The 12,453-nt window shown below is 34.8% G+C and overlaps 1 protein-coding gene across 1 annotated transcript in view; it reads right to left on the bottom strand.

Moving 5' to 3' along the window:
- Positions 1-7,749: 7,749 nt before the first annotated feature.
- Calcr (calcitonin receptor) overlaps positions 7,750-12,453 on the bottom strand; it is a gene marked incomplete at its 5' end in the record, with an annotated part of 41,080 nt that continues 36,376 nt past the window's right edge. Inside the window, 1 exon segment of the mRNA NM_001172924.1 lies at positions 7,750-8,011. Coding sequence (NP_001166395.1) covers positions 7,766-8,011 — 246 coding nt within the window. The 3' untranslated portion in view covers positions 7,750-7,765.

The raw sequence follows: 12,453 nt of genomic DNA, 5'->3' as shown, positions 1-12,453 counted from the left end.
GGAACAGAGGAATACAGGTATGTCTAGACAATTTAATTTAAAAAATGGAAACTCCCTATTCTATTCTGGGGAGAGAAATGGGCTATAATCTTAGAAAAACTAATTCTCTTTAATTCACCTTTGCCTTAAAGTTACACCTTCTTTTGATACCAGCTTACTGTGAAGAGCTATATTTTTATCTGTTAGTTGTTGATCCTTATCCATCAAAGTGAGATTCACATTGGCAAACGTCTTCAGTATATAAGTGGTTTCTGAGAGCCTTTGTCCTTTATAATTAATATTTCCTCTTCATTTAAAAATGTGTTCTTTTTATTGATTTTAACAAATAGTTAATGTTTTACCAAATACTTTAGTTATTTATGAAAAAGAAACTAATATGAGTTTGTTAATATACTACCAATAGAAATAGGACTGGCGGTATATGTTTTTCTTTAGGTAGTACTGCATCCTACTCAAGGAGCTTCCTGGATGGGATGTTGATTTACGTATCTACTCCTTTCCTCTTCCTCTTTAGATCCATTTTTAGTTATATTGACAAATAATGTTTCTTATCACTTTAATAGTTGAGCTGTGTTTTTAAGGCATTACATATTTCTACTGAAGCTGTCTATCCAATTCTCTGTAATATTCATGTGATAGTACTTTCCTATTTGTTTTTAAGTCTCTTGTTCACTTTCATTATTCTCATATTATGCCTTGTTATATAGTGGTTGTAGGATATAAGAATTATTTATGACTTCCTTACCAGATTATTTCCCACAATGTATCTTTTTCTCCTGTTTTGCTGAGTGGTCTTTGAAAACTTTTTGTTCTCTATTTGGGAACTATCATTGCTCTCTTCCCCTTGTTTTGGTTTAAAAATTTCTTGATTTTATCAATAGAATTTTCTGTTAAGTGGAATCTTCTCAGACTTCAGGCTGGGTAGGCAGGTCCTCAGCAGGGACTGTTATAATAAGAGTCAAAAAACAAAAGTTCTTTATTTTCACTCATAGTTTCAGCTCAAACTCTTCTCATTTTATTTTTCTTCTCTGACAATGCTGCTATTTAAACTTTGAAGAAAAGATAAGAAATGTTTGTGTTTCTGAGATCTCCAGTTTTTTGTCTAAAACCTGAAACAGGAAAACATTTTGATATAGGTATTACAATGACTTTCCATGAAAAGGGGGGCGGGGGAGACAGATAGAGTGACAGAGAGACAGAGAGAGTGAGAGACAGAATGAGAATGAATGTGAATATGATTTGCTCAGCCTAAATAGGTGTCTGTCTATATCTAATGTTATATGACAAGACAGGGAGATTACTTTGTGTAAACAAGGTTGTTAAAGCAGCATGCATCTGGGTCCGAATCTCTTAGAAGACAGTGTGAATGCAAATATGGTGATTGGTTTATCAGTACCATAACACAGCTACTGTTCTAGAATGAGTAGATATTTATAGGAATTGTAAGAACATGGGGTGCCTTTGATTCAATTATTTCAATGCATCTTGAATGTATGGGTAAAAAACTTTAAAAATTATTAATAAACTTACAGCTTAGGATTTTTTGCTGTTATTACTGTCATTGTCATTTCCATATATTTATCTTATACATAAGTTAAAGGGTTATCTTTTCTCTGTATCTTTTTTTACTCACTAATTTAGAAACTTTAGCTCATTTCTTTTCAGGTAGTTTGGAATTATTTTCTTTTATTACATGTGGAAGAGGCTTGCTTCCTCCAAACAGGTATATGTACTTGGTTAAGTATATATTATCTGTGGCAGCTTTTCAATCAGACCAACATAATGTGTGATTTTTGCCTTACACAAAGAGTTCTCCATGTCTTCATGTCTAATAAGTTTTTGCTTTTTTAGTAAGCAATTTTTTTGTGAGACAGGTTTTTAATAAGCTTCCCAGCCTAGTCTTGAACTTTTGATCTTCCTGCCTTACTCTCCCAAGTAGCTGGAATACAGGTGTTCATCTCTATACCTGACTTAGTAAACTTCTCTGCTAACTAAAAAGTCTGTGCATATTTTCACATTCTTGCTTCCCTTTTCATATTAGTTAACCTTGCTAATATTCTCGATTACTTGTATTATCTCTTCTGAAGTCCGTGTATATCTTTTGCCCATATCTTACTTTTGATTTGTTGTAAATTTTGTAAATGTTAGTTCATTGTCAGAGTTATATTCCATTCTGGTAGCCAGTTCAAGGTATCTGTTTAGTAAGGGACAATATTTCTTTTTGAAACAATTTTATATTGATGTTAATAAACTTTTATACCTTTTGATTTTATGAATGTATGTATTCTTTCCTGGCCATATACTTTTTGTAAATATATAGATATTTTACAATAAGGTCTTCAGTATCCTTGGACTTTATCTTTTGGGTGGGATTAATTTAGGGATCTTATGTTCTTTTATGAGTCAATTTTTCCAACATCATCTACTGAACAACTCATTGTTTTATTCTGCACTTTAATTATGTATACTGAGAAATCTTGTGTATCTGGAAATATTTTAATATAGAATTAACTATTGCTCAATAAATTGGGTAGCATCTGTAAAATCTAGGACAGTACTTTTGATTAATTGCTTTATTAATTTGCATTTTGTTTTATTCTTTATATTTTTTCTAGAGATTAATTGCTTGATGTAGGTTTCTAAATTTACTAGTGTATGGTTATCACTAAATATTTACATATGAACATCATAATAATCTTCTAGTTTTCTAGAATAGCTTACTTATCCACATTTTTATTACATACTGTTTTAAAAATAAGGTTGTTTTTTTCTTTGGTCAGTTTCACTGGAGACCACTTTTTTCAATACTTTTTCCAAAGATCAATTTTTTCCAAATTGACATTATTGCTAAAAAAAATCTGATGCACAATACCCCCTTCTCCGTTTTCATTTTTTGTGCCCGAGATTTCTATTGTCTATATGTCATTGTTTTTATTTTCTACTTTCTACCTCTTGATCACATTCTCTGAGGGAAATTTCTATTCTGTTTTCCTACCTCATCGATTTTTGTTAAATTTGTGAACATATTATTAACTAAATGTTATTTATTATTTATTTCAACTATTGAGTTTAGGGTTATTTAAGCTACTGCATGTTCATAACTAGTATACTTGCTGGATTCTTTTGTATGACTTCTTGTGTTTTTTTATGTTTTAAATTCTCCACTTCAATCATCCAACATGTATTTTCTCGCTTATTTGAATATTTCATCAATGTTTCTAGATATTCTTTGCAGTTAAAAAGGGTAGTAACCTTGCTTTGAAGGGCAGGTTGGAATAGTAGGAGCGGTGGAGAATGGAAATTTAAAGAGAAAATGAAGGCTTTTGATTCAAATCTTAGCTCAGCTGCTTACTAACCGTGTAATATGTGGATAAGTTACGCAAATTCTCTTCCGATTGGTTTTCAACACTAAGATGGGTATAAAGAGAGGCTTAGTTGTCGTAAAGAGCATATGCGCTTATGTCTATTGGCCTATTTATAGTGTATAGTGTTTCAATGACTGGTGTTTATATCGATTTTTCTTCATAAATTATCTGTATTCGAGATGTTCTCCATAACTTTGGCCCACAATATCCTTCTCCTGATGGCGGCACACAGAGGTTACAGTGCACGGGCTCAGTGAGAAGGCACCGTATAAAGAGACACGCTGGCTGCTCACAGAGTAACCACCCCTCTTGCTGTGCAGATAACTTGGGAATTTGCAGCTGGATCTATATTTAGATGTGAGGCTTCTGTGGGAAGGACCACTGTGCTAGCTTTGGTCTGCCAGTCTGGGAGGTTTGGATGGAGACAAAGTTCTTGATGTGTTCTGGATCTTTTTGTTAAAAGTAAGGACCACTAACTTGGTTTTAGAGAATTTCTATTTAGCACTTCATGAGCAATACACTGATATTTTATTTGGGGGCACTTTTTTCCAAATTAAACTATATGATAATAGGTCTGTTAAGCAAAGAGGATTATAGTGCCATGAGGCTAAGTTATTAGTCAATAGGGGAAGAGAGAGGGCACGGTTTACGTCACAGTGGAAGGCTTTCTGAGACAGTTGGGTTGAAGGCACTGGATTTCTGTAAATGGAAAATGAACACTGATCAATGATCAACGATATAAGGGACTGACTGGCCAATAGTTATGATATTGGCAAATCTCTGAAATCTTTCAGAGATGCTTGTGCCTCTAAATGGAGAAAGATGGAGTGGTAGAATCTTTCAGGTATAAATTAGTTAAAATTTCAATTGTCTTTTTTCTTTCAATGCTTCTTGTGATTGATTCAGGGATCACAAGAAAAAGATGTTAGTTTTTATGAACAAAAATCATCAGAAACACAGCTCTTAATTTTCAAGTGTGCCATCTTTACCTTCCTTTGCCCCGGAAGGCACATTTTATTACTATTTTTCATTGTTTCCAGTTACTATTTATCATATTTCCCTTTTCCACACCAGGTTTTAGTTCATTAAGAATTAATTTTATGTAAACTGGAAGTAGGAATAAGGTTCCTGGCTCTTTCAAAATAACAAATGGAGTTTTCTTCTGAGGTCACTTGATCGTGTCTCTAAGACTGCTTTTTTGACTACATTTTATGAATACTCTCATTTCAATCCCCACCATTAACTCCCGAGATAAGCAGTAACTCTAATGTCCACAGAAGAACCACTGTTTTGGAATTTGTTGTCAGGCAAGATTCCCTAATGAGACACTGTGTGAGATCCTTTGCTGGGAGTGCTTCTTGTAGCTGGAGCTCTTCTGCCCAGCACTGATGAAGAGCAAAGGTCGTATTTCATATTCAACTATGACTATCACCTACATATGTCATTTTGTTTTCCCCTCAAATGGTATCTGTGGTCATGGTTTTCACTTAGTAGGTGTTGGCTTTTATCGCCAACACAGAAAAAGAAGCAGTCATCACTGCCAAGAAACTTTGGCATGATAACTAGTTAATAGTTTTATAGCAGGGTAGGAGGTGTCTGTAACATGAACCAATGAGTAATGAATGAAGAAATGAATGAATGTGTATCTCCACGATGATGAGCATTTCCGTTATATCTCTTTCAACATCTTTCCTCTCTTCAGGAACCATGGTATTTCTTTTCACCAAAAGCATATTTTGGATCACTTTGTAATACAAAATCAAGGCAGGTGGGCAGCTACTCATCTAAATGCAGTTTACTCTCTTAAGAATCTGGTTTAATACTACGATGGAAAATTGCCTTTGTTCTCCAAGATAATAAAGATAACAGCATGCATTCATATTCCTTTAGAACACACATTCAGGCCCTTATGTACCTTTGCTGAAAAGTTCTCCAGAGCTCAAGATAACAAATTTGTATGTTACCGCGCAATGTGCAGTGCCTACCAATTGCTCCTGTTTCATTTTATTAGTTCTTCACAGCTTTTGTTTCATCCTTATTTTTTCCATTTCATGTATTCTAGATCTGAAAGTCCAATACCGGCCTTTATGAATTCTAATGATACTTAATTACCTTCTACCCAATCTTAGTCTCTTTCTGTTGACCTATATTAAAAACTAACAGTTCAAATGATCCTAACTGACACTGGACAGATCAAGTCTGGTCTCAGAATAATGAGAAAAAAAATACTCAAGAACAATAAAAGGGTGTACTTTTTTGATCTGGGTTTCTTTTTTTGTGGTCCTTGAACTTACACAATATAGACTGACAGTTGCATCTGATTTTTGTTTTATCAACAATATGAGAAACTTCACCTCTGAGTTTATAGTCAAACCCAAAGCTGAATGTGGGTGCATTACTAAAATTAAGGATCTTGATATTTTTGCAAATCAGTTCTAATCTCTAGTTTTGGATTATCCTTCTCCCTTCTGCAATACAGAACAAGGAGGGATAATTGTAGCCCATGACTGAAATACAAAAGAAAGCATGGAATGAGCAGAAGACAAGATGAATGGATGACAAGATGAGTAGTGTGTTTTATAAAAAATATGCAAATAAACATTATTTTACTTTTAATATTCTCTGTATTAATTTATACATATACATAGCATAAGCATTTCACATAATTTTATCACTATGCACAATACTATGAGAAGCTATTTTGATTTCTTCAGCCCACACTATTTTAGCACAATAACATCTAAAATATTTTAGCAATATATTATCACATTTGTACTAGAGCTGCCTGAAATACTCTGTTTTCCATGTTTGTAAACAAAAATAGGAACATTACTATAACACTGCAATTGCAAAAATACCATCTTTTCAATTCCCCCCTTACATTTAGTAAAGGAGACTTAAACTACTTTTGTATCCAAAATAGCATTATTTCTGAGAAAAATAGTTTTCTCCCGACGTATTAAATATATGACCAGAACAAAGCAATTATTGTCTTCCAAAACTAAATCACTCTGAAAGGTAGCATAAAATGACACTGATGAGACATGAGATATGGAGCATCACAATGTATCTTCTCATTTAACATACAAATTAAATAATGGTAACCAATTACTGCTGCAAATTTACAAATCAGTTTCTGGTGCCAGTAATGATACTGGTCTACTCAGGGATTTTTGAAGCTCTCATACTGGGAAGTAAAGAGAGATGTGGAAATACAATCAAATTATGAGAAACTTTTTTAAAACATAAATTAATATGTGGTTCAACTTGTAGCAGTTACATTTGCCCTCTCCTGTTTTGCTCATAGCAGCAAATAAGAGGTCAACTCGAAACCGATTTCTAATTAGCCCTACTGATTCTTCTGGGTAAAGACTGAGCTCTTGTTTAGTTCTGAAGCTGGGTGAAAGGCAGTTAATGGACTTCTATGGAGTCTTTTAATTTCCAGTCTTAAGCAAATTTATCTTTTACTGTTAGATAGCACCCAAGGGCAAGAGGTAATCGCTTTATAAGCCTTGGAGTGATTTGCTTTATAAATCCTGTACTTTAGGAAAGTAGAAAACTCTTTAAAGAGTATTCTCTTTCACTAAGAATTACATTTTTGGCAGTTTTGTGAAAAATTTAGCAATGGATTCTTTGTGACCTTCCAATTCGTAAATGTCAGTGACCAAAGCACAATCAATGCAGAGTCCAATTCTTCTCAGCCGTTAAAGCCTGCCCAATGGACAGGATTATCTCAAATCAAGCTGAGTGTGTAACAGTTCCAGAAAATTATCTCTAAATTTCTTTTGCTTTCAAAGGATTACATCTTCCTGTCAAATGCATGTCTTTCTACCCACTTTACTAGTCATCTTTATGTCTGAAAGCGATTTTGTGCTGCAGAGGTCATGTAATCTGTGCATTTTACACTGTATGGATGACAAAACGTGAGAAATATCAGAATTGATTGAAATAAAAAACTTAAAAGTTAGATCCATAGCCAAATACAGAAATAGTCCAATTCAAAATCTCGAGTTAAAAAGAAAAGTATTAACAGTGATTTCAATTTTTCAAAGGTATAAATGGCTCAAGATTTACAAGGAGCACCCTGTATCTGAACTAGGTCAATTTAATTGTGTTTTTCTTGGACACTTTGCTTGCGTTACTAAGACATCTGCATCTCAGTTTTGGATGAATGATGGTGTTCACAAGTTGCAGTGGGAGACTCCATTCCTAGACTGTCTCCCAAAGCAATAGTACCAAGAATAACTTTCTCCAGAATTACTATGGACAAATTCACTTAATAAATCTTCACAAATGATATGCTCAGCTCCTGGGAGGATGGGAATCACTTTAAATGAATGATCTATTTTTCCCCCAGGAAATGAAGGCTCAGTGATCACGACGCTGTGTGTATTTCACATTCAAGCAGATGACTCTTTCTCGATGATGTTCAAAGCGATCATCTCAGCACCCTCCTCGCCTTGGTTGTTGGGTGGATCATTCCTCGGCTCCTGGTGGCAGATGTAAACTGGGATATTGTCACCGCCAGCCTCAGCAGCAGCAGCTGCAGCTCGAGCAGCAGCCGAGCGGTTGGAGGGGCGGGTTCCCCAGCGCTGGTTCCATTGGATCTTGAACTGGGCCCACTGGCGCTTCAGGGTAGTTTGGACCTGGAAATGAAAAGGGAGGCTTGTTTTTATATGATTGCAGAAATGATCCAAGCAAAGTTTGAATTCAGGTCTCTTGGAGCTTATCAGAGGTGAAAGAAAGTAAAATTGTCAATTCTGAACTCAAAGACTGAGCTCTATGTGTTGTGGCCAAGGAATTTATCATCTTGGGGGACAGACATGCAAAAAGGGAAACTGTTCTATTCTCTGCAAAGGTTATTTGCTGTTTTCTTTTTCTTCTTATGCTCAGATTATGTTGAATATATAAAGTAAGGAATACATCATATTTTTCCCCAGTAGAAACCAATTCCCCTAGTATTGTGGACAGATTACCACACACTTTCTATTACATATTTTTAAGAATTTCTGTTGCTCAATATGACAAGTTTTATTCTGTATAAAATAAGGTAGATGTGATCATTGTTTGTAGCTGAGTAGTACTCCATTATATAAAAATACTACATCTTTTTTATCCATTCCTCAGTTGATGGGCACTTAGGTCATTTCCAAGATCTGGCTATTACAAATGGTGCTGCTATAAACACAGGTGCACATATATCACTGTGGTATGAAGTTTTCAGTTCTTCTGGGAATATGCCTAGAAGTGGAATAGCTGGGTCGAATGGGACTTCCAATCCCAAATGGATGCAACTTGAGAGACCATACTCATAAGTGAAATAAATCAAACTCACATGTGTAAATACCATGTAGTCTCCCTAGTGTAAGAAATGGTAAGAGTACATAAGATTTTATGGTAATCATGGTTTCCCATTATATTACTTTGAAGTCTTACAATGTTTTCATTCATTGGTTGGAATGGTTTTATTTTTGTTTGATTTTATTATGTGTGATGGTATGAACAGCTACTTTGAAGAAAACAAGACATTATGGCAGCCATTGCTGATTTACTATCATCTTGCTTTGAAGACCTACCAAACTTCTGTTCTTGTATTTTGATTCGTTCTGTCCTGTTGTATCTTATTAGATTTTATTACATGTAATAGTATAAACAAATTTTTTAAGGAAAATGAGATATTATAGTAACCATTGTTCATTTCCTGTAGTTTGGTTTTGAATATCTTGTAATGCTTTCTTTCTCTTGAATGATTTTATACTATTTTGTTATGTTTGACATTATTGTATGTGAAGGTATGCTCAAGAGACATCATGGTAGCTACTGTTGATATTTGTTGTCTGTTGTGAAGTGCTGTGTTGCTTGCATTATTCTGATTTGCTTTGGTCTGTTCTCTTTTGTTTTATTCTCTTTAAAATAAAAAAATATATTTTATCCCTAAAAAAGTATAAGATAGACATTTAAACTTAAAAAAATTATTGCTATAAAAGACACACTGCCATTAATCCTCTAAAAGTATTCTCCTTTGCTTCACACACACATATTCAGTGATTCTTGCTGTTTTTTGAAACAGTGCTGAAAATCCTCTTGCATGTCCTCAGTTGTGTTGTCATGGCTGCCTCGGAGTGCTGAATTAATTCAAAATGTTTACCTTTCGTGGTTCATTTGTCTTTGTGGGAGACCCGGAAGCCACATGATGCCAGGCCCCATAAAAACGTAGGTGGGGACACATCTTAATAGATTTTAAGTCCACCCTTTTATTGGATGGTGCTTACCAGCACTTTTCAAAATTACACCTTGTAAAGACACTCATAAAACAGGATTTCTGGAACTGCTTAGAAAGTGGCAAGAATGACTGGATAGAGGTGTGTGAAGTGATAGGGAATATCTGAATGGGAAACTAATGGCAGTATGTCTTAAACCGTAATATATTTTGAAACATTCACATGTGATCAAAATATTTTGATATCTTATACATATAAACCATTTTGTCTCTATTTCTTAATGTATTTTTAGTTTATTCTGTTGCTGAACTTGAATACAACAGCTAAGTACCTGAGAGAGAATCTGGGGACAATGTAACATGAGGTAAGTCCTGTAACTGTTTGATCATGGAAAGTCATTTTATCTACATATGAATGAATGTGAAAGTAGATCTGAATGATCTACTTTCAAACATATTGAAATGTATAAGGCTGGAAATTTCCAGGAAAAAGTAAACACCATCCCCTAATAGTTATTAGTATCTACGTGATTCTGTATATTTTATTTAAGAGAAGAAATAGTCAAATGATTTGTTGAAAAACAAGTCAAGATGGCGTGCAACGTAGCTGGTGATTTATCACCTCATAGCAGAGCGACTGGAAGACTCAGAATGACAAATGACAACGAGAATAGTCTAGCATTCTGATAATTTGAACACAACAGTCTGGTCATAGGGTATAAAGCACTTTACCTACAATTATATTTAAAAGGAACTAAGATAAGAACAGTGTTAAAGAGTGAGATGTGAACTATGGCTGAACTTTGTATTGGTTAAAGCCACATAGGGGACGAAGGATGGCATAAAGTTTCCGTGTCGCCAACACTTGATTTGTGTGAACTTACATAACCATCACGACAGCCCTTTTAGGAGGGCACCACTGTTATTTTTACTTTCAGCAGAGAGAATTGAGATCATATTGAGAATTGAGACCACAGTAAGAGAGCTGGATGTGGCCGAGCCACAGTCCCGAGCGAATCTTGGCTTCCTCTGAGTTGTACTGTAGCTCTGTAAAAGCTAGATTTATAGTCAGGAAACCAATGAATGTCCTGTTGAGGAACAGGAAGATTCTGGCTCAGTATATTTTTCCTACAGAAGAACTATACTATTCGTACGAATTCAGAACCTTTCTAAGATTGTCCTTGGAAAGCATAAACAGACACTTAGGGTGTCCGAGGTAGACAGAAGTTCAGAGTGAGTTTGAAAACTCTTAGAAGAAAAGCCAGAAATGGTAGCCCACACTTGTAATCTCAGCACTCTGGAATGCTGAGACTGGAGGACCACAACTTTGAGCCTAGCTTGGAGAATTTAGTGACTTAGAGAGTCCTGATGTCACAATATAATATAAGAAAGAATTGGGAATATACTAATTCAGTGTGAAAACCCTAGTACATGCATGTACCAAAAAAGTCCCATCAGAAAATGAAAGTGTTTTATGTCAACTGTACTTTTAAAATAATCTCCATCAGATGTATCTGTGTATATTGATGACCTACCCAACCCAAGCAAGATCCAAAGGCTTTGAAGTCTATTTTGATTTTTAAAGTTATTATTACAGAAAGTTCTACAGCCCTAGCTAATTGCATCTCAAATTACAACTCTCCCTTCGTGTGAAGATGGTAATCTACTTCAATTTGTAAACTACATATATAAGAACAGTCCCTGAGCAGCATGTAAAAGACACTTCAATAATTACAGTTTAATAAAGGCAATTATCTCATACAACATCGCAGGCTGAGCCTGATGCTACTGTTGTGACAATAATAAAAGTATTGAATCAGTGCCCTTAAAAAAAGTAGGGGGACTTTTGGTGTTTCTGAATAATTATAGATTGTTAGGAGATGTCAATTGTAAGCATAAAATACAAAATTCTGAATTATATAAATTTATTGTTTGTTAAAGCAATGAACACAAATTGCATTTTTTTCTCATCAGATTAATTTATCTATTGCCAGCTCTAAAAACCAAAGTCGTGATCTGTTGGTTTGAGGACATAATTATCACACCTAGTTCTATTACTGAGCTACATAAGGTGGTACATTTGAGCATCAGCCCCATGTCTGAGAATAGCACACTCTGTGTAGACGTTACAATTTGTGTTTTCAGAAACCTTTCAGGAGATTCTGATGTTTGCTTGGTTTTGAGAAGACTTGTCTAGAACAAAGAAATTACTGCTTAGCTTTGAGGCCCCAGATGAATTTTTTTGTCTCTGGAAAGGAAATAGTCTCTTGGGATATCTTTCTCTTTATCTAGCTGAATATATACATCCTTAAGTTCGTACCTGCCTATATTCTCCCTCTTCCTATTTTAGAAAATTATGGAAATAAAGACACTAAACTTGAAAAGCAGACTTTATTGATGAGGGAATTTCTAAACAGAAACATTCTTTGCATAAGTAGTGAAAAGAGAATATTATTAAAAGGCATATCATAGAGAGAAGAACAGGGCATAGGGAGAGGCTTTTACAGACAAGAGCAAAGCCTTGCAGACCAGAGAGGAAGGAGAGAGAGGGAGGTACAAGGGACACATGTGACCTTGGTCTACAAACCATTTTAGTCGCAACTAAAGAAACATGCAAAAGGGAGGAAATGTAGTATGCTATTAGTATTCCCCATGCTAAACCACTCCTTGGAAAGAAATTATGCATATTTATGTTTATGATCATCTTTCTGAGGGACATAAGATACCAAATAATTTATTCATATTTGGATAATTTCTGTGGTTTTTGAAGATGGGATGAGTTGTTATAGGAAATGCTTGATATAAGGATGGTCTTGTGGATGTCTCCTGATTCCTATTACTTTAATTCTCCAAATTCCTTTCCTGCTT

The sequence above is a fragment of the Cavia porcellus genome, unplaced genomic scaffold (assembly GCF_034190915.1).
Source record: "Cavia porcellus strain 051 isolate PalLab524CR breed Dunkin Hartley unplaced genomic scaffold, mCavPor4.1 scaffold_2, whole genome shotgun sequence".
Lineage (NCBI taxonomy): Eukaryota > Metazoa > Chordata > Mammalia > Rodentia > Caviidae > Cavia > Cavia porcellus.
Note: the sequence above shows the minus strand (reverse complement) of the source record. Positions and strands in the feature narration are given on the sequence as shown.